Consider the following 27,338-nt stretch of genomic DNA (forward strand, 5'->3'; position numbering starts at 1 on the left):
TACAAATACACACAGCCGCTCTATCACGTGACGCACACTGCTGCAACGTGCTACGGTTATCAGCCGAGTTACGCGTGTAGCAAGTTTTGTGAGGTGGGTTTTTTTATATTTAATGGATCTGATTACATTTTTTATTTCTCTCCGATATCCGAGCCAGTAATTTACGTCAGTATCGGACCGATACCGATATGTAATATCGGATCGGTCCATCTCTACACGATACCTATCCCTAGTGATCGGACAAACGGGTGTTCGCACAGGTTGATCGGACAGGCGAGTGTTTGCACAGGTGGGTGATCGGACAGGGGGTGTTTAGTTTCTGTCTGCTTTAGCTGTCATTTCCTTTTTTCCAGCTAATCCCAGAGTGAACGTGGAGCTGCGACAGCGTCTTCCTGGACTTACCAGAACCCAGCTCATCAGCTCCAACGGGTGAGTGCAGTACCTGTCAGACTATGGGTGAGGGTGGAGGTAAAGTTGGAGATTAGCTGCAGCTGAATGTGTGGTTTCACCAACAGCCGATCATCTGCCTCCATCTCCTCCTATCCCAGCATCCTCCTCTGTCACTCTAGCCCTCTGCATGTCCTCCTCCTACATCCACGATCCTTGTGAACCTCTGAGCTCTTCCTCTGCTTCTCCTGTCTACAGCTCCACCTTCATCCTCCACATTCATTCTCCAACATCTTGGCCTCTCAGTCTCTGAGCTGTCCCTGGGATGACTCATTGATCGTGTCCGTATCGCGGATGCTGCTGCTGTTCAGAGGTCAGCGAAAGTCACCTCATGTTGTTCCTGATGTTCACAGATCAGAGATCAGCCTGAGCCCCGACCTGAACTACGACCACCACACGTGGCCTCGAGGTAACATCCACCCCCATCGTAGGTACAGTTTTACCTCAGATACATTGTTAAGTGTTTATTTTACACTTTTCATGCATTTCGAACTGGAGTGCGATGAATGTGACCCATGTGGGCTTCACAGCGTGTTATTGATGGGAGGGTTAGAGCCAAAATGAAGTCCCGTCATGCTCTGGGTTAATTCGTATTTAAAGATGTGAGCCAGACGCTGCTGAATGTCGGACCTTCAGCAGCACAAACTGATCATGATCACGGGGCTCTTTGGTTCCTGAACTCTTTGATCAGGAAATGTAAAATATTCACCTGCAAATGACTTCTTACCTGTCTTTTCAGTTCCACAGCACCTGCAGGAGCCGTCGACCTCCTGCTCCCCTCCACCTCCATCCTACAGAGGGTCCGCCTCTCCTGTGTCACCTCCATCCTGCAGGAAGTCTGTGTCCCCGCTATCCTCCAGGCGACTGGGAGGTACAGGAGAGATGGAAGTGGACCTTTCGGCCAGCAGAGGTCTTTCTCCTCGGGCAAAGAGCTGCGGAGATACTGCAGATGAAAGTGGTGCATCCGGAGATCCTGCTAGCCCCTCCCTCGGCAGACACCTGGTGACCGCTGTGGACAGGTGAGTGGGAGCAGTGCCGACGATGAGATGTTAGAACGGCCAACTGCTCTGGAGACAGTCTGGTGGAAAAGTTTCGGGTTTTTAGCGCTGGAGTTGTGAGAAGTTGTTCAGATATATCCGAGCTATAGATTATTACACGTTTCAGTAATAACGTGGCCGATATTGGAGCCTCCATGCTGCCGTATTCTTGGTGCTTTTTGAACAGATTAATGTGATATGTTTAGAGCCCCCACACAGTGAGCTTTATTAAAAAGTTTATTGCTTTTCATTAAACTTGCTCTGCTTTCTTTAGATTCTGTCATTTTTCTTGCTTCTTTTGTCTTTTGATGCATTTTGAAATAAATTTGTGGAGCACTTTGAATTGCATCACTGTTTGAAATGTGAGCTATTAAATTTAGATTTGATTTGATTAGTGGGAGCGAGACCGAAATAGAAAGATAGTAAAAGCAGCAGCTTGATTAGAAGCAGCTGATGTTATAAAGTCAGAAACAGTCAATTACAGAAGACACAGTGAGCCACACTCAGCGTCTTATTTACCCGCTTTATTACGAAGCCACGACGCAGCCTGACCTTTAAGGTAATATGAGAGAATTAGAGGCGAACATCAGCCGCTGCTTATTAAACCTGCTGCAGCTCGCAGCCTCACATCTGATAAAGTGAGGCCGTGACCTCCCGTTAAAACACCTGACCTCACTACACACAGGTGAAACACTAATGAAACGCTGAGGCCTGACCAATCAGAGCCTCGCTGAGCGGCGGGCGGCTGCTGAGGAACTTCCAACCACGAGAACGGTAAAAAACAGCCGCTCGGTTTGACACTGTCCTCGGTGTCGGTCAACCAAAAGTTCCAGATAAACCAAAAGATCTGCAGGTGATGAGCTGATGGTGCACAGATGTACCTGCTCACATGCAGCCCGCCGATCCATCCATTTAAGCGTGCTTAAAGTGAGACAGCGTGGTAATTCAGTCCAGTGAGAGGCGGCGTGCTTTCTGGACCGCGTGTCATCTCTGTGGATGAACGTGACGGCTCAGGTGGAGCTCAGCATCCATCCGCAGGAGATCTGCTTTATTACAAACCTGCAGGAGGAGGACAGATGCATTATTTACCCGCCCACTGTCACTGAACTCACCGTCACTGCGACGGGCGCACCGCTCCAGAGGAAGTGGAAACAGGAAACAAAGCAGATTTCTCCACAGAGCGTCTCATCTTCTCTGAGCTGCTGCAGTCATGAGTCTCTAATCCACACAGAGACGACCTGCTCGTACGCTCCAGCCGCTGGCCTGGCCACAGTGACGAAATCCACTCAATCTCACTGAACCGAAACTGCAGCGAAGCGCCGCCGCCATCTGTTTTGGATGTACACCGCTGCGGGTGCAGCGAGGACACGCTGCCGATAAATGTGTAACACTTCTCTGTTTTTAGTTAATGTTCTCACAGTGTGCAAAATACTAGCCCACCTTCAGAGCAGCACATTTAAAACATGTTAACGAGTCCCGTTACAGATATGCTAATATGGTGTGCAACAGCAGGTACCTGAGAGTGATGTCTCAGAGCTCTGTGTGCGCCGCTGAAGCTTTCAGTCGTCCAATCCCACACGCTGGAGGGGACACCGTTAACACACACACACATAGAAACGTACGCTGAGAAACAAACATCTCCGTGACCTGCAACTCTTTAATCTGTGATTGGTTGTCACTGATGACATCATCTCTGTGCTGCAGCTCTGCATCAGCCCGGCCTCCGAGCAGCGACCGAGACAAAAACATCTCGCTATTACTGAAGGAGCTCGACGCCCTGAGACAGGTCAACAACAAGGTACACACACACACACACACACACACGTGTTCTAACCCCTTACATTACTCTGGTCTCATGACTGGGTCTGAACCTCACTGACTGGATGTTTTTTGCTGGGAGTTGTAGTCACCTCATATATATGGTGTCCAGCAGCAGCAGGAGGTGTTTGTGTGTTTGTGTTTCAGCTGCAGCAGCAGCTGGTTCAGAAGGAGAAGGAGCTGCATAGGAGGGAGGTGGAGGAGGAGCTTAGGGAGGAACAGAGGGAGGCCCGAGACTGGGAGAGACCTGCAGGTGAGGAGGAGGGAGAGTGTCACAGTTTACTCTCCTCGTAATCAGATCGGATCCAAACTCGACTTCTTAAATATTTGAATATTTTCCATGCACACTGTTTAACACACGCACACACACACACGACTGCATGCGCTAATTAAAACAACAGCAGTGGTAATGAGATGACAGTTAATGTGGCAGCTGTTAGTTTAACAGAACAGTGTGTGTTTGTGTGTGTTTAACCAGCAATCACACTCACATGTGATGTTGATTTAACTGAGCTGAGTGTGTGTGTGTGTGTGTGTGTGTGTGTGTGTGTGTGTGTAATCTGGTAGGATCATCACAGTAACACAGCTCTCCCTCCACCACAGATCACAATATAACTTTTGTTCGGTCATTTTTTCATCAGCGCCCTCTGTGGTCGTTAAATGAAATCGTCATGCACGGTCCCGCTGCCTGTCAGTTCTATGTTCTGTATGTCATGTATGTTTTCAGCAGCTGAAAGAACTGATGGTGTAGTTCCATCATTCCCAGTAAAGAGATGGAATATAAAAATACAGAGAGAGAAGACCTGTCCAGAGTAAAAAGCTTCCCACTCAGAGAACTGGTGCACTTTAATAACCAACAGAGTCTCCACTTTAATTTTGTGTGCACCAAGTCTCAGAAGTACTGTGGTCATCTCTGTGTTATTACCCCTGAACACACACACGGCGTGGTAATCATGAGCTCTGCTCTCATTGGTCCATCAGTCTGGAGAGAAACTGAAAAAAAAATTCTGTTTTTACTGAAATTTATCCTCAAACTTGTCCTGTCCTCCTCCTCCTTGTCTCCTCAGCGGTGTTGGAGGAGGTGCTGGCAGCTCAGAAGGACAGAGATCAGGCTCTGATGTCACGACTCCTGCTGGCCAATGAGGAGAGAGACGAGGCTTTGCTTCGTTTGCATCGACTGCAGCAGGCGGCTGAGTAAGTTTCATCATTTCCTGTCAATTGATTAAAGTCCGTTATCACCTGAGAAGAGCTTTAAGCAGCTCTAAAGTTAAAGGGCCAACAGTAGAACCCCGTGGACTGACAGTAGAACTACGAGGGCCAACATTAGAACTCCAAAGGCCAGCAATAGAACAATAGAATAATTGAATTCTGAGTTCCAACAGTTGAACACTGAGGACCGAAAATAAAACCCGAAAGGACTGACAGTAGAACTCTTAGGGCCAACAGTAGACCAATAGTAGAACCCTGTAGAATTACAGTACAACTCTTGAGAACTAAGAGCAGGACCCCGTGGATGGCCTGACGCCCTGGCTAAAGCCACATGTGTAGATAAGAGGCCTCCACCTCGGGTGGTGCTGAAGAGGATGTGTCGGGATGTTTGGGGTCTGGCGGTGGAGGCAGACAGAGTTCTGGCTGTTCTGATCACAGCGATCAATAACGCGGAGGTTCTGTAATGATTAATAAGAGGAACCGCGGATGTTGCGAGGTTTGTGTCGGCTCTGTTTGTTGCATAAACAGAGCGGCTGTCGTCTCCTCTCAGGAGAATCTGTTTGTTCTTTTATTTACATGTGAAACATGTTTACTGTGCTGACGGAGGAGCAACCTGCTGCTCCTCCTCCTCCTCATTATGCACCTCCTCAGCCCTGTTAAGGGCTGTGAAATGAGCTCTCGTCCTCTTGGAGGAGCAGCCAAATAGAGCAGAAAATCTAATTAGAGATAATACCCCCCCTCATCCTGCTCCCCCGTCCTCCCTCGCCCCCACCTCCTCCCCCCATGATGAGAGGGTAATTGATATTGGAGGCCACAATCCTTTTTATGAGGGACAGAATATGGAGGAGCATGTTCCATCTGTCAGGACTCAGGGTGTGTGTGTGTGTGTGTGTGTGTGTGTGTGTGTGTGTGTTTTCCTGATGGAGGAGGCGGCCTCAACCTGTGTGTGCGTGTGTGTGTGTGCGCATGAATAATGTGATTATGGTGCCGTGAAACAGAACTGGGCTGAGGCTGAGGCCTCAGACGGCGCTCACTGACCTGACCGCCGTCTGATCGATTTGACGTGAAACAGGCGCGGTCCCTGAACCTGTGGATGAAAGATGGACTCCAGGTCCTGACCCTCAGGTCGGAAGCAGACCTCTCTCAGACGTCTCTCAGACGTCTGGGACGTTTCTCTGAAATATTCTGTGAAGTGATGAATTCTCTTTCTCATCTGATCCTACTAATGGCGGCGGCGGTGGGGTGTTTCTGTCGAGGCAAGCTATGTGGGAGTGTTAATGATGGGGAGCGAGCCGAGCCGAGCTGAGCCGGGCTCGATGGGCTGTAAGCAGGGTGTTAGAGGAGCTTTATTGGAGGCGGCCAGTCTTTCATTACCTGCTGCTCCCCGCGGAGCGAGCGGCTCGGCCACCTTATTACAGTTTATTACAGAAAACAGCAGCCGGCTAAATGAAAGAGCTTCCCAGGAGGAGAGCGCAGATCAGCTAGTTACCAGCTGCACGTCCACCGTCAGGCTGAGAGCGAGCATGAAGCTCCGCCCGACCCACGCCCTCGCAGCCTCACAAAGAAGACAGCAGGTTTCAGGTGGGCTTCGGGGAGCGAGGACCAAATTACTGCCCAGCTGCAGGAGCTCGGGTCATCTCACAGGCTGCGGCGGCTTTAATTTGGTCAGCGGCAGAAAACACGGGGGCCGCCAGCCTTACAGGGCCCGATTACAGGCCGCTCCAGCCCCCTCACCTGATCCTCACATGCTGTTTTATTTAAGACTCACCGCACAGAAATGAACTCGGGACCACCTGAACACCGAAGTCACATTTCATAGAGAGGGGCAGAGAAAAGGAAGTATTGTGTTTCAGAGATGGACGCAGAGCGCCCCGAAACCTTTTCGTGTTCAGAGAACCAGAAACATCCAGCTTCAGGAGGCTGACACCCAGGGTCCACTGAACTCTGACCCCGAGAACCCTGCAGGACCAATGAGCTCTGCCGGGCCTCATCGGTCCGGCTGTCACAATAAAACTTTGGATCTTGTGGCTTCTCCACCAACGCTGTCCTCTGTCCTCTGTGCGGCGGCGCTCCAGCTGCAGGAACATAAGGCGACAGAGAGTGTTCCCACTTTAGAGTCCTGCAGGGTCGGATTTCCAGCTTAGGAACCAAAAGCTAAAAACTAAACAAATGTAGAAGCAGATCATTAACTCATTAACCAAATAAGTAACTACGTGTTACATTAAAACTACTTGTTAAGGTTTAGGGTAGTGGCTTGGATGAACACACCCCCTCGAACCCTGATGAAGTTAGTCAGGTGAGCGACTCAGGTGGTCTTCTGAGGATGAACGGGTGTGTTCAGGATCATCTGCAGCTGTTTCCAGATGTTCCGTGTTCTGGGACAGCGTTGTTGTCCTGCCGTCTCCACTTTAGTCCAACAGAAGAAGCTCCTCTCGTTTATCTGACAGCCTTCCTGCCGTTCTGTCCCTCCACCCGTTACCTGAGCAGGTGCTCCTCCTGCTCCACCTGTTAGTTTCATGGCTGCTGTATGACGGTGTGTTTAGAGGCATCTGAACTTTTCTCATCATGATAGAAACCAGCGAGCTTTGACTCGCCTCTAATGGCGGCCAGAGAGACCAAAAACACTGATGCTCAGTTTTTTTCTCTTAAACTAAAATTAAAACTCAAATCTGCTAAAAATGTTTAGCTCACCTGTTCAAAGCAGCTCCGGCCTTCACCTGCTGCTAAGACCGTGAGCGACGGTTAGTCTAATGTGTGTCCATCTGTGTGTTGTCAGGTCAGAGTGCTTCCACCTGGACGATGGCGATCAGGTAAACAGTGGTGGCATGTTGATGACCGCAGGTTCTCGTGGCTGTCTGATGTTCTGATCGGTTTCCTTCCGTGTGCGTTTTAGGATGTGGATGAGCTCCTGCGGCGCATCAGTGACGCCGACTCCGTCCAGGAAATCGAGCAGTTCGGCTCAGTTCTGGTCCAGCATCTTTGGTTGGCACGGCAACGGCGAAGTGACATCACAGCTCAGGAGATGAAGGCCGTGATGGAGGAGAGGGACGGCTCTACCGCCAAGGTGAGTCTGTTTACCTGTGCGCTCCGAGAGAGTGGGCGAACACCTGTGTTTGTCATCCATTCACGGATCAGATTTATTGATCAGAGATGAAGGTCTGGCTGCTCACAGACGATTTCTCAGGAGAACGGCAGTTATCGATCGACTCCTCCGCTGTGAGTGGACACAAGCAGACGTAAAGTAAGACTCTGTTAGCGCGGGTGTGTGTTCTTACAGGTGGGTTACAGACCAGAGTGGAGCTACAGCGTCCGGGATTCCCTCCTTGAACGTTTATACGATTCGAGCTGTTGAACTAAACCACGTGACCACAACAGAGTCAGCAAACGCAGGATTTTAGTGCCTCGGGCCGGACTGGACCGGGTTCTGGTTCGGCCGGTCATCCAGACTGGCGTGATGATCCTGAGTGCACTGTGAGGGTCTTCACGAGAAATCCCAGGTTATTAATAAGAACAGACTCTTAAGAGCAGTCATGTGACAAACGCGAGCTGCAGGTTTCTCTGTGTCATCATGTTCTGACAGCAGCGTTGCTAAGCGGCGTGTTTAACCCGGTGGAGTGTCGCCTGGGTTACGGCGCTCAGACCTCAAATATTTGAGTTTGAATGAGAACGTGAATATTTAGAATGCGGTGAAAACAGAGACACACAAATATTGACAGCAGACGGAGACGAGCCGACACGCTGTTTGCTGAACACCTGCTGTTTACTCACCTGTGTGTGTGTGTGTGTGTGCGCGCGCGCTTGGGATTTGCTTACAGACCAACGCTGATGGACACACTGATATTAAAATGAGGCACACAGGTAGACTGCCGGTGTTTTCCCTCCTCACACTACACACTCCTGTTCTCACCTGGGTGACATCTCCTCTCCTCCTGGTGTGGAGGTTAACATCAGGCAACAGCTGGGCAGAGTCACACTCTCTATCTCTTTCTTACACACACACACACACACACACACACACACACACACACACACACTTGTTTGTGTATTTATATCCTTGTGGGGACATCTCATTGACATAATGCTTTCCCTAGCCGTTCACCCTAACCATCAAAAATGAAAGCCTAACCCTGACCGTAATCTAACTGTAACCCTGACACTAAAACCACATTTTGAGTCTCAATAATGTCTTGAAACTCGTGGGGACCGGGATTTTGGTCCCCAAAGGTATAGTAATCCTCCAATTTTTGGTCCCCACAAAGATGTTAACATCCGTACACACACACACACACACACACTCTGCCTTACACACACATTCATCAACTAGTGATCATTTTTTGTCACGTTTCCTGATTGGCTGCTTCAGCCATCATTGTGTACAGTCTTTTGAAGTCATGGGGGCCAAATGGCGGGAACATTGTTTTACAGGCGATCTCTGCTGTTATTGACATTGACCAATCAGTCCCTATGGGGGCGGGGTCTTTAATAAATCGTTCTCATGATGTCAGAGCAAGCACAGAAACTCCTCCTCATCTTCTCGCTGTGACCTTTGAACCTAGCTCTGACGGCGAGCCGCCTGTGCGTAGATGATGTTGCATCAGTTTCAGAGGCTTTCGTTCAGATTTGCCAGTTTGAGTCAGACTTGGTAAATAATCAATCAGAGCTGATTCGGGGCTGATTACAGGCCTCAGAGTTTGGACTTTTACTTTGAAAACGTGTTCCTGTGGTCTCAGGCTGTGATTATTATCGGCGCTCAGTTCACAGAGTTTATTACAGGACCCACAGAGATTTATTACCCACAATGCACCCAGACTCATAAACTGCAAACTGCTCTCTGTTGGGGGGGGGTGTCTGACTGATGGAGGGATGACAGAGAGAGAGCGGGGCAATCGAAGGGGGGCTCGGAAAGCAGGATTGGCACTCCCAGCATGCCGCGCGCGGGTGGCGGGCTCAGAAGCTCCACCCTCCTCCTGATTTGCTGGCAGATCAGAAAAATCTTTATCTGTTCATCTGACAGACTGTGCTCACCATGGGAACAGGCCTGCAGCAGCACAGCTGAGCTCTAGTAACCATGGCAACTGCCGTCAGGAAAGCAGAGGAGTGATGAGACCTGATGAAGATGGAAGGAAGTGGTGAATTTTGGAGGAGAAGAAGGTGTCTGTATTAACAGGATCCAGAACTCTGCACCTGTTCAGGTGTTCAGCACTCAGCAACCAATAGGAGCACAGCTTCACCTGTGACGGGGGAGTAACTTTTACAGTCTCCAGGTGTCACCTGATCTGTATGCAGGAACTGACTGGCTCTGCTCGTACTTCTGTCAACACGACAGTTACCAACAAAGTATTTTTGCGCAGGTGTCGTACTGAGTCACCTGACATCTGATTGCTGATGTCAGCGCTGTGATGACACGTTACATGCTCTTCTTTGAATCTTTTACACATGTGAACAGGTTGGGTCAGAGCACCTAGTGGACACTAGTGGAACTGCAGGTGATGGTGTCTCCCTGCACAGCTCCATGTTTTCCTCTCCTGGCTGCTCTGCACAAATAGTGTTTATGATCTCTTTCAAACCTTCACCTCTGCTGGCTCCGCCCCCATGCGGAGCCATCTTAAACCTCTCACACCTCCACTCCGCCTCCATTAACCCCACAAAACTTGCCACCGTATCAGCATCACTTCAGCATCACCTGGCCTACTGCCGCTAACCCCCAACAATATCAGTGCGTTGCCATCTTTTAACACCCCGCCCCTCTGCGTTAACACCACCCCTCCACGGTAACACCTTAATCCCGCCCTCGTTCTACTGCAGCGCCACGCTGAAATATGTTTCAAATGCCGCTGTAATCCTCGCAGGAGAAGAAGAAGAGAGGGTGTACTCCACGCTGGAGGATCCCCCCCCCCCCCCCCCCCCCGCCACCGCTCACCAATCCCTCGCTCCCTCTACTCATCTCTCAGGGATTATCTCCCCCTGCAGCCGAGGCTTCTGGGAAATATTAGAAAAGAGGGAGGGGAAGGGAAGTTGTCCCTGAGCGCGCTCAGTCAATGTGTGCTCCGTTCCCTCTCAGAGGGAAGCTGCAGCTTCTTACTGAGCTAATATCAGGTAATTACAACATTATTAGAACATTATTACAGCGTTATTAAAGCTCAGCTGGTGCTGCCGCGCTGCCTCACACTGAGGCGGTGTGATTTCCACAGGCAGACCTTCGTTCCTCACTTACTGACAGAAACAGCTGGAGACAGCTGTGCCCGACGGATTACACCCAAACGCAACAAATCTGAGTTTAACTGGCTGATTTTGACTTGAATGTAATAAAAACAATGATTATGGTCATACTGATGGTGGTTGTGATGGTCATGATTGTGATGGTGATGATGAAACCTGTCTGTGATTCTGTTTAACACCTGCAACTGGAGGCGGAGTTTCAGGTGTCTGTCTCGCCTGCTTCCTCTCACCTGTTTCCTGATTTTCGGACACCATAATCTTACGTAACCGTGATGACCAATCAGAGCTGCTCTGACAGCTGCGCTGTGACTCCCCCTGTGTTTTCAGCCGATTGGCCTAAGTGCTGACCTCTGACCTCTGTGACCCCTAAGGCTTGTGATTCTGTCCTAAAACGCCTGCAGGCAGCACTCAGGGCTGAAAAACTCCACCATCAGTCAGACAGAAGCTGAGGTGTTCAGATCGAATGATCACATGTTTTCAGTGTGTCAGTGGATCAATACTTGAGGAAACTGTAAAAACATGATTCTACACTTTGGACTGCTGAAAGAGTCAAGTGCCCTCAGCTCAGCTCAGCTCATTGATTAGGATCAATCGCTGAACGACTGATTATAGATATGAGTTAAAATGTGTGTTTGATGATTGATCCGATCAGATCAGTAACTGCCGATTAACCCTGTCCCTGTCTGCGTGCAGTGGAAATGCCTGGAACAAGAGAGAGAGCAGCAGGCGAGCGAGGTAAACACACACACACCCATGATCAATATTTGGATGTTTGTCTACAATAACACTATTTTAACTTTTGAAAAATCACCAATTTAAAGTCCATGCAGTAAAAGTACTGCAGTACCTGTACCTCTTAAAGTATTCTTTTTTCTAGCTCCTTTCACACTAAAAGGTTCAAAGTGTGAAGCAAGGAAAGAGACATCATTAAAGTGTCAAAGTGATCAATCATTTTAATCATCAGTCAGAATAAAATAGATTATTGATCTTTTTGTTATTTTAAATTTAATGAAAGAAATTACATTTTTAAGTTGATCAGTTATTAATTTTTTAGGAGGTGAATCAGTCCTTTACAAACATGGAAATGTTGGGTTTTGGTTTCATTGATTAAAGCTTGTTGTTTGTTGATGTGAGGTTTCTGTTTCAGTCGAGTCTCAGTAGAATCTGTTTCTGCTGCTCTGCCTGCGTCTGTTTTCTTCTTCTGATTAAATTTTGTTATTAATGTAGCGCCGTCGTTTTTCCTGCTGAAGCCTGTTAATTAGGCTGAGGGCTCCGCGGGGATTAGAGCCTGGAGAGCTTTTTAATTTCACACACAAACTCAGCAGCTGCCGGCAAATTAACGCCAGGCGGCCAGAGAGCCGCCGCAGCCGACACCAGAAACCAGACGTTACAACGCACGCAAAACCTTTCCACACAGACGGACTCGTTAACACAGCAGTGACATCGCTTCACGGCCGTCCTCTGCACACGTGACCTCTGGGCTTCCATGCGTGAACCCAGACCGACTCACAGGAGACCTTCGAACCCTGAGATAAATCCAGGCCACTTTCCATCAGTCTGATTGATTATCGATTATCGATTACTGATCTTTGATGGCTCCGTCTGTCAGGTCTGTGCAGTAAAAAGAGTAAAACCAATATCAGAAGTACTTGAGTAAAGTACTCAGTTACATCCACAGTCGGTACAGTTACAGTGTGGATGTTGAAGGTCAATGGAAGAGGAGGAGCGTTTCATTTACTCCTCGCCGCGCTCCTCCTTCTGATAATTAAAGTTTCCTCTCGTCTTCACCTCCACATCCTGAGCCCCCCCACTCCTCATGTTAAAGGTCAGAGTAGTTCCTTTCATTTACCCCCCTCCCCTCCACCTCCCCTCCTCCTCACCCCGTGCCTCTCTCACCTCCACCTCCACCTCCTGTCCTGTTGCTCCTCCATGCTAATTAAAGACCGCTCCCCTCTTTGGTGGTAAAGGTTCGGGCGGGCTCCTTTTATTACCTCCTCCCCCATCCTCCCTCTTCGGTTGACCTTAACTCGTCGTGTTAAAGGTCAGTGCGGCGTCGCTCCCGCCTGCTCCTCACCTCATTTGGAAATTATTCTGATTAATAAGTCGGGCAGCTCTTTTGAAGCGTCTCCTCTGGCCCGGCTGGAGAAGACACATATTGACTCTCCGGGTTTGGTTCCTCTTTTGATGTCTCGCTTTAAACTCCCAGACCTCGAGGGCTTCGATTAGCATAGAGGAGGAGGAGGAGGAGGTCGGGATCGGGCTGCGGCTGACTTCCACGCAGTCTGACCAAAGACACAGCACGACGCAGCAGCCCGCTGTCGCCGGCCCACAGATTCGATTCCCTGTGCAGAGTCGCAGAGGAGGAGGACGAGAGGGGAGGAAGATACAGGAGGAGTGGTCAGCCGTTTGAAAGGAATAAAATAACAAAAAGTAATAAACTTTATTTAAAACATGTTTGTAAAACAAAACGCTTCACACGGTCTTTATAGGGATTAAAATCAGAGTGCGAGCTCCGCCCCCTCCGAACCGCCCTGAAGGAAATTCATTAATCATGATGTCGGCTCCTCTAAAGAAATACAACATTCACTTGTAAAATACAGAAAAAGTAGAACGAATAATAAATAAAAAGTACACCTCTCCATCCATTCTCTTCTCCTTATGCTTATCACAGTGACGCGGGGGTGGAGTCTATCGCAGCTACCATAGGGCGAGGGACGGGGTACACCTGGACTGGTCTCCAGTCTGTCACAGGGCCAACACAGAGACAACCATTCACTAACTACATGTGTGTGGATTGTGGGAGGAAGCTGGAGAGAACATGCAGCATGGAAAGGCCCCGCCCTGGTGGATTCAGACCCGGGGCCTTCTGTGCCACCGTGCTGCCTTTTATATTCATTCATGGCAATTAAAAATGGCTCCACTCAGTCCGGCAAATCCTTGCATCCTCTCAGCAGACGTGCTGACTTCACCACGATGGCATCACCCATGTCCATCTGGCAGCCACAGCGCTCCGGTGGGCGTCTGCGTTCTGCTCACCGATCACTCGTCAGAAACTTCAACCTCAAGAAACCATGGTGACGTTAAGTAGAGTTCATGAGGACTCTGGACACTGTGACGGTGACATGTATAAACTACAACACCCAGAATATGGACTACAAAACACTGCTGCTACTTTACTGCCGCCTGGCCTCACTGTGGGCTCAGCAGGTCATAAAAACAGGAAGTATGACATCATTACAAAGACAGGCAGAGCCTTTAAAATCAAAACAGCCTTTTCTTCTTCTGTGGTCCTGCTGCAGCGTGGTCCAGAGGAACTCCCCCCTCCTCCTTTAAGGTTTAATCCACGACCATCCTAAACTGGGCGATACAGACTCTGAAACGCACTGTGATTAGTCAGTATAGTCGGCATTACTGAGCCTGAATCAAGACGCTTAATGATGTCGCTTCCTGTGTTGTTGCCTTTGCCATGCAGATTAAAACGCGTCCTCTCTCTCGTTGCGTCGCCGGCACCTTACTAACACGTCTAATCCTTATCATTACCGTTAATTTACGGTGCTCGACAAACGCAGAAATCCCCTCTGATTCCCACAATGCACCTGTAAACCCCTCCTCATTACGCGCAGTGTTGACACGCGTTAGAGTTAATTAGTCCATTAGTTAATTAATCCTTTATTTGAACAGGAAGTAGCAATGAGAGCTGTGGCTTGATCTCTTCGTGAGTGCGTGCAGTTAAAGCACAAACACATGGTTAGGTCGGCCAATCAGAGCATGGCTCCCAGAAGCCTCGGGTGGACTGATGTAACGTGCCTCTCTGCTGCCGGTGTTGACTGAAATCAGCTGATTACCTGTAACTGACGCATGTTTCATCCAATCAGGAGCTGCTGAAGGTGCAGATGGAGAGGGACGGCGCTCTGGAGGACCGGCGGCGGCTGGAAGCGGAGATTCAGGCACTACGAGCCAATCACAGGTCAGCACACATGAGTCAAGCGACTGATCTTAAAGATGTTCATCCACAGGTATGTGGTGAAATCTGTGCTTTCGGTCCAAACCGAGAACATACCACAACAGGTGATTTAAGGTGTCAGTTAAAATACAGTGGCTTGCAAAAGTATTCGGCCCCCTTGAACTTTCCCACATTTTGTCACATTACAGCCACAAACATGAATCAATTTTACTGGAATTCCAGGTGAAAGACCAATACAAAGTGGTGTACACGTGAGAAGTGGAACGAAAATCATACATGATTCCAAACATTTTTTTTACAAATAAATAACTGCAAAGTGGGGTGTGCGTAATTATTCAGCCCCCTGAGTCAATACTTTGTAGAACCACCTTTTGCTGCAGTTACAGCTGCCAGTCTTTTAGGGTATGTCTCTACCAGCTTTGCACATCTATAGACTGAAATCCTTGCCCATTCTTCTTTGCAAAACAGCTCCAGCTCAGTCAGATTAGATGGACAGCGTTTGTGAACAGCAGTTTTCAGATCTTGCCACAGATTCTGGATTGGATTTAGATCTGGACTTTGACTGGGCCATTCTAACACATGGATATGTTTTGTTTTAAACCGTTCCATTGTTGCCCTGGCTTTATGTTTAGGGTCGTTGTCCTGCTGGAAGGTGAACCTCCGCCCCAGTCTCAAGTCTTTTGCAGACTCCAAGAGGTTTTCTTCCAAGATTGCCCTGTATTTGGCTCCATCCATCTTCCCATCAACTCTGACCAGCTTCCCTGTCCCTGCTGAAGAGAAGCACCCCCAGAGCATGATGCTGCCACCACCATATGTGACAGTGGGGATGGTGTGTTCAGAGTGATGTGCAGTGTTAGTTTTCCGCCACACATAGCGTTTTGCATTTTGGTCTCATCTGACCAGAGCACCTTCTTCCACATGTTTGCTGTGTCCCCCACATGGCTTGTGGCAAACTGCAAACGGGACTTCTTATGGTTTTCTGTTAACAATGGCTTTCTTCTTGCCACTCTTCCATAAAGGCCAACTTTGTGCAGTGCACGACTAATAGTTGTCCTATGGACAGATTCCCCCACCTGAGCTGTAGATCTCTGCAGCTCGTCCAGAGTCACCATGGGCCTCTTGGCTGCATTTCTGATCAGCGCTCTCCTTGTTCGGCCTGTGAGTTTAGGTGGATGGCCTTGTCTTGGTAGGTTTACAGTTGTGCCATACTCCTTCCATTTCTGAATGATCGCTTGAACAGTGCTCCGTGGGATGTTCGAGGCTTGGGAAATCTTTTTGTAGCCTGAGCCTGCTTTAAATTTCTCAATAATTTTATCCCTGACCTGTCTGGTGTCTAAATCCAACCGAGAATCTGTGGCAAGATCTGAAAACTGCTGTTCACAAACGCTGTCCATCTAATCTGACTGAGCTGGAGCTGTTTTGCAAAGAAGAATGGGCAAGGATTTCAGTCTGTAGATGTGCAAAGCTGGTAGAGACATACCCTAAAAGACTGGCAGCTGTAACTGCAGCAAAAGGTGGTTCTACAAAGTATTGACTCAGGGGGCTGAATAATTACGCACACCCCACTTTGCAGTTATTTATTTGTAAAAAATGTTTGGAATCATGTATGATTTTCGTTCCACTTCTCACGTGTACACCACTTTGTATTGGTCTTTCACCTGGAATTCCAATAACATTGATTCATGTTTGTGGCTGTAATGTGACAAAATGTGGAAAAGTTCAAGGGGGCCGAATACTTTTGCAAGCCACTGTATGTCAGAGCTTTGATTAAATCTGTGGTTTTATTGTGAAAGTCCCTTATCACTTCCTGCTGTGGATTTATCAGAGTAATATTAGGACCAGCTGATTTCAGCTGGGTTATGCCCTTTCAAATTAGTGAAATCATAAAAAAATTATATTTTCCATGATTTCATCATCTCTAATTAATGGCAGGACTTCTTTGAGCAGTTTTGTAGGAATGGGGTCTAAAAGACACGTTGATGGTTTGGAGGAATTAATTATTGAAGTTAACTCAGAAAGATCAATTGGAGAAAAAGAGTCTAAATGAATATCAATGGTACTGAAAGTTGTTGTAGATAATGTTACATTACGTTACTGTGAGATGATTTTGAGTCATTTTTTTCTCTAATGATTAAAATTTTACTTTTGAAGAAATTCATGAAGTCATTGCTAGTTTTCACCTGCAGTCCATCTCATCCCAAACCATCTCCATTGGGTTTAGGTCAGGTGACTGTGGAGCCCAGGCCATCTGGCACAGCACTCCATCACTCTCCTTCTTGGTCAAACAGCCCTTACACAAGGTGTGTTTGGGGTCATTGTCCTGTTGGAAAATAAATGATGGGATGTAAGGTTGGGCGATTGGGCGAATATATCGACTGAGGCTGAGCCTTCCACCAATCGTTTTTACTAGATTTATTTATTTGTCCATGAGTAAGTTTGCTGATAATGTAAGTAAGCAAGTAAGTAAAATTTTATTTATATAGCACATTTCTAGATAGAGATCACAAAGTGCTTTACAAGATGTAACAGATTAAAAAGACAAAATACAAACAAAGTTAGCAAAAAGCAATTTTAAAAAGATGTGTTTTCAGCTGTTTTTTAAAAGTAATCAATGAATCAGCGGATCGTAAGTCCTGAGGAAGGGAATTCCACAGTCTGGCGGCCACAGTAGCAAAAGCTCTGTCACCCCTAGTTTTCAGTCTCGTATACGGAATGACAAGTAGGCCCTGACTACTCGACCTCAGAGACCTACTAGGGGCATAGGGCTGTAAAAGCTCAATAATATATGGTGGTGCTTGTTGTTGAAGAGCCTTAAAAGTTAAAACCAAAATCTTAAAATGGACTCTAAATTCGACGGGAAGCCAATGTAACTGCATAAGCAACGGTGTTATATGTGAATATTTTGAAGCTTTTGTCAAAAGTCTTGCTGCAGCATTCTGAACTATCTGCAGGCGCTCCAAAGAACCTTTGTTTAGACAAGTAAACAGGGAATTGCAATAGTCCAGTCGTGAAGAGATAAAAGCATGAATAACAATCTCCAGTTCGGTATAGGATATTATAGAGCTCAATTTAGAAATATTTCTTAAATGATAAAAGCAAGACCGAACAAGAGATTTAACATGACTATCTAACGTAAGAGCAGGATCAAGGATAATCCCTAAGTTCCTGACAGATGGTTTTACAAACGTTGAAAGAGGACCAAGAGCATTTATTATACTGGGTATATGTTGGTTGAAGCTAAGAGAAGCAGTCAACGGAAAAATAATAGTGCTGTTTTAACGGCACCCTCCTCTAGCTGCAAGCAAATGCACCCTCCTCAGAGCTCGCCCAAATGCAACGATTCATTTACTCAAACTCACAACAGAAAGAAAGAAAGGCAGTAGCCTATGTTCAGAAAAAAACAAAAACATATTATTTAAATTTAAAAAGCCCACAATGGTGGGAGGGAAACAAAGAGAAACTGGCTTCTTTTTTCCACTATAACTGTGTTTATCTGTCTTACACAGTCGACCCAACAGCAAATACAAAATTAAACCAAAAGTAAATTAAAAATCAAAAAGTCTCTTCCAGGGAGCATTAAAAAAGTTACGTGTTTTGTGCAATTTGGCGCATCTCAAATAAATTAACAGATAAATAAATAATCCAAAAAGTAGCTATGTTAATACTGAAACAAACAAGAAAAGGAGGTAAAATATTCCCTCCAAACAAAACTTATAAATTCTAAACGCACAAATCAGTCCATGCATGATTACAGTGCTCCCCCCATCAAAAAGTCTGCGCCTGTGCGAATATATCGCCTATTGTTGGTTATTGGCGTGACGGTTGTCGGTTGGAAAATTTCTACATATCACCCAACCTTAATGGGATGACATGTTGCTACAGCATGCTGTGGTAGCCGTGCTGGTTTGCCTTCAATTTTGAATGAATCCCCATCAGTGTCACCATCAAAGAACCCCCACACCATCACACCTCCTCCTCCATGCTTCACAGTGGGAACCATGTAGAGACCATCCATTCACCTTTTCCTTTTCTTTTTCGCGCAAAGACACAGCGGGTGGAACCAAAGATCTCAAATTTGGACTCAGACAAAAACACAGATTTCCACTGGTCTAATGTCCACTCCTTGTGTTTCTTGGCCCAAACAAATCTCTTCTGCTTGTTGCTTTTCCTTAGTCATGGTTTCTCAGCAGCTATTTGACCATAAAGGCCTGATTCACACCGTCTCCCCTGAACATGTAGAGATGTGTCTGCTGCTGGAACTCTGTGTCTATCTGGGCTCTAATCTGAGCTGCTGTTAACTTGTGATTTCTGAGGCTGTTGACTCGGATGAATTTATCCTCAGCTGCAGAGGGGACTCCTGGTCTTCCTTTCCTGGGGCGGTCCTCATGTGAGCCAGTGTCATCGTAGCACCTGGTTTTTGTGACTGCACTCGGGGACACATTAGAAGTTTTAGCATTTTTATGGACTGACTGACCTTCAGTTCTTAAAGTAATGATGGACTGTGGTTTCTCTTTACTCAGCTGATTGGTTCTTGCCATAATATGAATTCAAACAGTTGTCAAACACGCCTGTAAGCTGTGCACCAACCTGACTTCTGCACAACACAACTGATGGTCCAAACCCCATTAAGAAGGCAAGAAATTCCACAAATGAACCCTGACAGACACACCTGTGAGGTGAAACCATTTCAGGTGACTACATCATGAACTTCAGTGAGAGAAGGCTGAGGGTTTGCAGCGCTGTCAACAAAGCAAAGGGCGGCTACTTTCAGGAATCTAAAATATAAAACATATTTAGAATTATTAATTAATTTTTCCTTTGCTGCATAATTCCATATATCTTGCTTCATATATTTGATGTCTTCAGTTTGTATCTACAATGTAGAAAGTAGTAAAATTAAAGAAAAAAATTAAATTAAAAAAAATCAAATGAGAAGTTGTGTCCAAACTTTTGACTGGCAGTGTAATAACAGGAACTTAGAAGAGAGAGACCTAGTGTTTAACCCTGGGTCCGGGGTATAATTGGCTGTTTTTGACTACTTTTGAGTTTACCTTTATAGCTCACCTTTAAAAATTATTTAATCTTTCCTTGCTTGGTATGATTTTTTTTTTTTTTTCAGCACAATCTCACATGTCTGAATTTACAGTTATTTTTTTCGTTTTGGCATACTGTATTAGCACAATTGATCTAAAATCAGACAAAAAACAAAATCCCAGTAGGAAAAAGTTATATACAAGGACACACTAACTACAATCTAACTAGCTACACTCTAACTATACTCTAACTACACTCTAACTAGCTACACTCTAACTACACAGTAACTGCACATTAACTACACAGAGGGATAGAGAGAAGAGACACTGAAAATCAGCTTCACCACCTGCTGAGAGAAAAAAAAAACAAGCAAAAAGAAAACAGCACAGTAGGGAAACTACAGCAACAACCAACATAAACATAGATAACAGTAAATAATGAATACTAAATCTTGCTGAGCAGCACACAAGTCCAACAACGCATGATCTGTTTAGAGGCACCCTAGAGCCCAGATCTAATGTGGTGGCAGAGGCTGATCTATCAGACTGTCTCTATATTGGTTAGAATTAAGATTATTTTTATTTTTCCAGTTTATGAGGACCATTTTCTTGGCAATGCATAGGGTGGTGACAACCATGTGGGCTCTGTAGTGACCTCATTAAGTTGCCCAACAAGCACACTACAGGGGAGGTTGGAATGTTACATTTCAGACACTTTGATAAGTCTTCACATATCTCACGCCAAAACTTCTGAACTGGTGGACACAACCAAAGAGCGTGCATGTAATTGTCCAGTGTATTGCCTTGACAGTGTGAGCAGTTGTTGGAGGACGTAAAGCCCATCTTGAACATGACCTGAATAGTGCATTGTATGTAGTATTTTGTATTGTAGACTGGGATTTCTAATCAACTGAAAGGTTTTTAAACATACCTGAGACCAGACCTTTTGGTCGAAGTTGACTGATAAATCTGCTTCCCATTTTGCAATAGGAAGGGATATTGGTTGATCTATTTTAGAGAGTGCTCTGTATATTTTAGACAATAATTTGGGAGTTTTGAGAGTAAGAAGTTGTACCACACTTAGTGGTATTTGTAATTCAATTTATCTGGGTTTAAATTTCTTTTTTACTATAGATTTAATTTGTCGATATTCCAAAAATCTTTTCTTGTTGATCCCATATTGTGTAACTAGTCTGTCAAATGGAATAAAGTCTGTTTCTTCTAATATATGTTCCAAGTATTTAGTTCCTTTACAACTCCAGTCTGGGAAGTTTATCATATTATTGTTTTGTAATATGCCCGGATTCTTCCAGATAGGTGTACGTTTGCATGGGATTAATGAAGACTGTCATTTTTAGAAACTCCCACCATGCTGTTAGAGAGGAGCTGATGTTGACGCTTTAAAGCATTCATGTCGTTTGATGTTTGAGCTGATAAATGGTAGGTCTGAAATCTGTATATTATTGCATCGTGCCTGTTCTACATCTAGCCAGGGCTCATCTAAGAGGGTGTGTTTTAACCATCCTGAGATGAACTGAAGCCTGTTGGCTAAGAAGTAGTGCTGAAAGTTAGGCAGATCTAGTCCTCCTTTGTCCTTGGTCCTTTGTAAAGTTTTTTAGCTGATATGCAGGGGTTTATCTTTCCGAAGGAAATTAGACATATACAAATCCAGAGATCTGAACCAATCTGGTGATTGTTTACTCTGGATCAGTGAAACTAAATAATTGATTTTTGGCAAGACCATCATTTTTAGTGAAGTGACCCTTCCCATGAGAGATTTCCATCTAGACAGATCGTCTTCCATTATGGAAGGAGCAGTTAATCGGAAGAGCTGTAGATTTTAACCAGTTTACTGAATAATCTGAAACTCTTGACAAAGAGTTTATTAATATAATTACTCCAGAGAGATTGGTTTGTGAGTTTTGGAGAAAAAGTAACACATCATCTGCATAGAGACTGATTTTATGTTCTATATTGTTGCATTTTATGCCCTTAATTACTATAATTAATTGTCTATCTAATTGCTGCTGGTAGTGGTTCAATAAAAATTGCAAACAGTGAAGGGGAGAGTGGGCATCCCTGCCTGGTGCCCCTCAGGAGACAGAAGCTTTACTATATGCTTGAAGCACTGGTCGATGTAATCTTGGAGAACGTCTAAACTCTCCCTGCTGTCACCTCCAGGGTGTTGGAAATCACAAATCTCTCTTGTCCCAAAAAGTCTCCCTCCAAACAACCAAATGCCACATGTTGCCATATCATTTTTTGATTAGTCAGCATGGTACATTTTTCCACCAATAGGAAAGTGGTGGGTGGTTTTTTGGTCACAAGCGGAGAGTGCTTGCTAGCGCCGTTTTTACCGTTTCTTCCCGCAGTAAACGTGACGACAGTATTCAGGAAAAAACACTGGGTATGTTTTTGATCATGACTCTGGTTTTACGCGGCCTATCAACACAATCTAAAAACTGGTCTGTAGTTTGAAATCCACACTTTCAACACAAGTTGAAATGGAGGGTGGCTGCATCTTGTTCCTATGTCGTCTAAAACTGGTCATGTGATTTGGATGTGTCGGCGTGTCCGTCGACCCCAGAGGGTTAAAGTTGGAGTAAACTTTATCCAGTAGGCTAACCCTTTTTGGATTTTGGAGAACACTACTTTTAAGTCCACATGATTGGATTGCCTCACTATTATGCGTTCTGCTGGGTACTAATGGCACTATGTAGAAAGCTAAGGGTTGAGTTAGCTTTAGCATCCAGAGCTATATACACTGATCACAACAGCTGGAATTTAATTTGTGTACAGAATAGAATAGAATAGAATAGAATAGAATGCCTTTATTGTCACTATACGGTTGTACAATGAGATAGAGAGCATCTCCTACTCAGTCCAAACATGCTGGGGGGGGGGTACAGTTCTGCAGCACTACATACATATGGACAGTATTAACAGAGGGAAAATATATATATATATATATATATGTATAAAATGTACAAATATACAAGCCGTTTTTTAAAAAGGTAATATGTAATAAGTAATGTTGTGTATATACAGTTGGGTTATTGCACATAGAATTTGGTATTGCACGGTGGTGGTTCATAGAGGAAATGGGGGGAAAAAATTGTAGGGGAGGGCGGGGGGCGGGGGGGCCTGTGTTATCGGTGCATGTGTGAGTTCAGGGTGGTTATGGGAAGTTTTAGGGAAGAAACTGTTTTTGAGTCTGTGGGTTTTTGTGTTGATGCACCTGTAGCGCTTCCCTGAGGGAAGCAGGCTGAACATGTTGAAACCAGGGTGGGAGCTGTCCTTGATGATGTTCGCTGCTCTGCTGAGGCAGCAGGAGGAATAAATGTCCATCAGGGAGGGGAGAGGGCAGCCGATGATCTTTTGTGCTGTCTTGACCACACTCTGAAGCCTCACTCTATCCGCCTTGGTGCAGCTGCTGTACCATACCGTGATGCAGTAGGTTAGCAGGCTCTCAATGGACGAGCGGTAGAAGGTCAGCAGCAGGTTGGAGTTCAGCTTGTACTTCCTGAGGACTCTCAGGAAGTGCAGCCACTGTTGGGCCTTCTTGACGACCACTGAGATGTTGTCTGTCCAGGAGATGTCAGCAGAGATGAGGACACCAAGGAACCGGAAGGTGTGGACCCTCTCCACACACTCTCCGTTGATGTAGAGGGGGGCTAAGTCAGTGCTGTGTCTCCTGAAGTCAACAATGAGCTCTTTGGTTTTCTTAGTGTTCAGTGCCAGGTTGTTTTCTGAACACCATGCTGCCAACTTCAGGACTTCCTCTCTGTAGTCTGCCTCGTCTCCCTTTGAGATGAGTCCAACTACCGTGGTGTCATCAGCAAACTTGATGATGAGATTGTTGTTGTGGGTCGAACTGCAGTCGTGGGTGTAGAGAGAATACAGGAGGGGACTCAGCACACAGCCCTGTGGGGAGGCGGTGCTCAGTGTGCGAGTGGAGGAGAGATGAGGGCGGAGTCTTACAGTCTGGGGCCGGTTTGGGAGAAAGTCCTTTATCCATGCACATGTGAGAGAAGGGAGGCCAAGAGTGACCAGTTTGGTGATGAGGATGTCCGGGATGATTTTATTAAAGGCTGAGCTGTAGTCCACGAAGAGCATTCGGACGTAGCTCTGCCGCTGCTCTAGGTGACTCAGCACAGCGTGGAGGGCTGTGGCGAGGGCGTCTTCTGTGGATCTGTTTGCATGGTATGCAAACTGGTGGGGGTCGAATTCTGGGGGGAGGTAATCCTTGATGTGCTGAAGGACTAGTCTCTCAAAGCATTTCATGATTACCGGTGTGAGGGCCACAGGGCGGTAATCATTCAGGCTGGAGATGGGAGACTTCTTCGGCACTGGGATGATTGTGGCTGATTTTAGACAGGATGGGATGGCTGCCTGATCCAGTGAGAGGTTGAAGAGTCTGGTGAAGATGAGGGTGAGGATGGGAGCAGGGCTGAAGCAGATGAGTGCTGCTGTTGTGGTGTTTCAAAGTGGGCGAAGAAGCTGTTTATTTCCTCTGCCAGCTGCACACTCAGGTTTTCTGTTTTCGCAGTGCTGCCTCTGTGGTTGATGATGTCTTGCATTCCCTGCCACACCTCCTGTGTGTTGTTGCTGGACAGGTGGGACTCTGTGCTCCTTTTATGGTCTGTCTTGGCTTTTTTACTCCCCCTTTTCAGGTCAGCTCGAGCAGCCCTGTACAGAGCTCTGTCACCTGACCTGAAGGCGGCATCGCGGGCTTTGAGGAGTGAGCGGACCTCGCTGGTCATCCAGGGTTTTTGGTTTGGGAAAACCCGAATGCTTTTGTCCACAGTCACATTTGCAGTACAGAACTTGATGTAGTCCAGTACTGATCCTGTGAAAGTTTCTAGGTCCTGGTGTTCAAATATGTCCCAGTCTGTCTCTGTGAAGCAGTCCTGTAGTTTGGAGAGAGCATTTTCAGGCCAGGTTGTAACAGTCTTTGTGGTGGGCCTGGCACTGCGCCTGAGGGGGGTGTAAGCTGGGGAGAGCAGGAGGGAGAGGTGGTCGGACTGACCGAGGTGGGGGAGGGGTATGGCTCTATATGCATGCTTGATGTTGGAGTAAACATGATCTAGAGTGTTTTCTCCTCTGGTGGGACATTTGACATGCTGATAGAACTTTGGGAGTACAGTCTTTATGTTGGCCTTATTAAAGTCACCTGTAATTATGTGAACACCGTCCGGGTGGGCCTGCTGCTGTTCGTTAATGGTGTTCAGCAGGATGGAGAGCGCCATGTTTACGTTGGCATCGGGTGGAATGTACACAGCCGTGATGATCACTACTGTTAGCTCTCTCGGTAGAAAACAGGCTGTGATCATGTGACCTGTACTTCTGTGCTGATGTTCACGCCTCTTTGTGGAGACTTACACGATAAACATGCTTCATGATCTGTCATGGCTGCTTTACCTATGGATTGATACTCAAGAGCATCCTTAGCTTACATTCAGAGTTTGATCTGCTCTAACATTGACCCTATCAGCAGAGAGATATTTGTGACAGAAGTTAAACACTAGTTGTGTAACACTTTTGTGTAACTGACCACTAAAAGCTCTTTAACAATCATGTGAACTTAAAAGTAGCGTTCTCCAAAATCCAAAAAGGGTTAGCCTACTGGATAAACTCTACTCCAACTTTAACCCTCTGGGGTCGACATAGGAACAAGATGCAGCCACCCTCCGTTTCAACTTGTGTTGAAAGTGTGGATTTCAAACTATGTAACTTCATTTAGCTCACACTTAAGCTAACATGCAGAGTCCACACAGAATGGCCCTGTGAGGGTTTGAAGCCTCCCTGCTGTGAGCTCACTGCACAAACCAGAGAGAAGACCTGACAGCAGTAATCCTGCACCACCCTGACACCCAAAGCTGAGGTTGGAGGCCTAGTTAGACTGATTGCTCCGACCATGGGAATTCGACACTTTGAAGCCAAAATAAACTCAAATATATATTTGTGACATTTATGTTGGGTCTATTTCCACTTAAACATGTTCTTAAAAGGAGATTCCCAAATAAGAATATTTTGTGTTTTGTCCCTAACTGGCTGAGTGTAGTGGGAGTCTGACTGTGACTGTGTCTGTCTATTATGTCAAAACATTCGCAGCTTAAAGAAACCCTGCTCTTCAGGTTTTGACCACAATTATCAGATATAATAGGAGTCTGAGGTCGTTTATGTTAAAACCACAAGATTTGTTGCAGTGAGGACAAAAATGTCCCCATTTTGATATATAACGTGTCCGCGTTGAGGAGCAAATGTGGCTCTGAAATCACATTTTTCAGGTTAATTTGTGGTTCTTTGTTTACGTTATGTGTTATCTTTGCAATGTAACATGACGATCATTCGTAAATCCAAACTGTGAAAATATCAAAGCACAACTTCAGACCTATAAAGTGCAAAGCCTCACGACTGGTTCAGACTTTAAATGATGGCTCTGAGCTGTTTCTCTGTACTTGCCTCATTGACATTGTTATGAGATTTTTGTTGTCTAATTTTTTTACTCTAATTTCAATGATGACCAAATCAGTTGGCAGACATGTTCCTGCCTTTGACTTGTACTTTTCTTTTGTTAAAGAAGAACACACAGTCTGTGCTTTCAGGACCATATAAAAGCACATCAGCATACATGGAGACCTTCACATGTATGAAAGCACAGATGGTGTTTCCTCAGTTTGGTCTCGGGCCGGGTATCGATTTTGTTTTCTATAACCGATTTGATTCAGCTTGGACTCTGATCATTTATCATTACTGACACTGTGAGACTTCATCAGAGGTGTGAGCATCACAGCCGAGGCCTTTGTGTCAAAGTAACTGAGGATAAAACAAAAAAACATGATGCAGATTTTCCTGGCCTGGCTTTTTCTAACAGATAACCTTAAAATAAAACCATGAATCAACATGTGAACATGACCTGATGCTGCTGGAGTGACGCAGAGTTACAGAGGTTTGATTACAGACACAGCTGAGCAATCATTTGTAAAAGTTTAGATTTCTTGAGGCTTTGCTGTCAGAGGCCGACAGCACTGAACACAACAGCAGACTGGTGCGTGATAAGAAAAACAGAGATTTGATGGTCAACTGGTCTCTGAGTACACAGAGAGAGAGAGCTGTGCAGGAAGTGACAGCCAAAGTCAGAGGGAATTCATGACGATGTTTCTCAAACGTGAAGCGTAGTTTGATCTTCTTTTGCTGCAGGTTCAGTCAGTTTTGGTCAGAGAGACGAAACCTGCAGCTTCAGAATCGGTGAGCTGTTGGCTTCCAGCTCGACGGCGTGTCCGTGCCGTCAGGTGAACGATCCACGCTCTGTGTTTACGTCTTTGTGCAGAATCTGTTTACCTGCTCTCATTCACTGTTTCAGCTGTTTGGTGGTTGTTGAAATAGTTTTGTGAGCTCTAAGCTGAGATTCTGCCGTTTCCGATAAAATGCATTTATATTTAAAAATTGATTCGATGTCGCTTTATTCAAACTAAAATCGATTTTTAAACCCACCTGTAGTTTGGGCCATCAGCAAAGAAACCAGGTACACAAACACAGGCCTGACCTTTGACCTGCTCATATCTGTTTTATCTAACCCGGTCTGCACTACTTTTTTTTAACTTCTCT

General features: G+C 46.0%; 1 protein-coding gene across 1 annotated transcript in view; it reads left to right on the top strand.

The window, feature by feature from the left end:
• Nucleotides 1-27,338, top strand: part of mipol1 (mirror-image polydactyly 1) — a 60,226-nt gene that overhangs the window by 22,047 nt on the left and 10,841 nt on the right. Inside the window, exons 2-11 of the mRNA XM_025900974.1 lie at nucleotides 354-429; nucleotides 801-856; nucleotides 1,187-1,466; nucleotides 3,189-3,282; nucleotides 3,450-3,555; nucleotides 4,370-4,496; nucleotides 7,288-7,321; nucleotides 7,405-7,575; nucleotides 11,424-11,465; nucleotides 14,606-14,697. Of these exons, the coding sequence (XP_025756759.1) occupies nucleotides 1,330-1,466; nucleotides 3,189-3,282; nucleotides 3,450-3,555; nucleotides 4,370-4,496; nucleotides 7,288-7,321; nucleotides 7,405-7,575; nucleotides 11,424-11,465; nucleotides 14,606-14,697 (803 nt within the window). The 5' untranslated portion in view covers nucleotides 354-429; nucleotides 801-856; nucleotides 1,187-1,329. The remainder of the gene's footprint in view (nucleotides 1-353; nucleotides 430-800; nucleotides 857-1,186; nucleotides 1,467-3,188; nucleotides 3,283-3,449; nucleotides 3,556-4,369; nucleotides 4,497-7,287; nucleotides 7,322-7,404; nucleotides 7,576-11,423; nucleotides 11,466-14,605; nucleotides 14,698-27,338) is intronic.

The sequence above is a fragment of the Oreochromis niloticus genome, linkage group LG19, assembly GCF_001858045.2.
Source record: "Oreochromis niloticus isolate F11D_XX linkage group LG19, O_niloticus_UMD_NMBU, whole genome shotgun sequence".
Taxonomy (NCBI): domain Eukaryota; kingdom Metazoa; phylum Chordata; class Actinopteri; order Cichliformes; family Cichlidae; genus Oreochromis; species Oreochromis niloticus.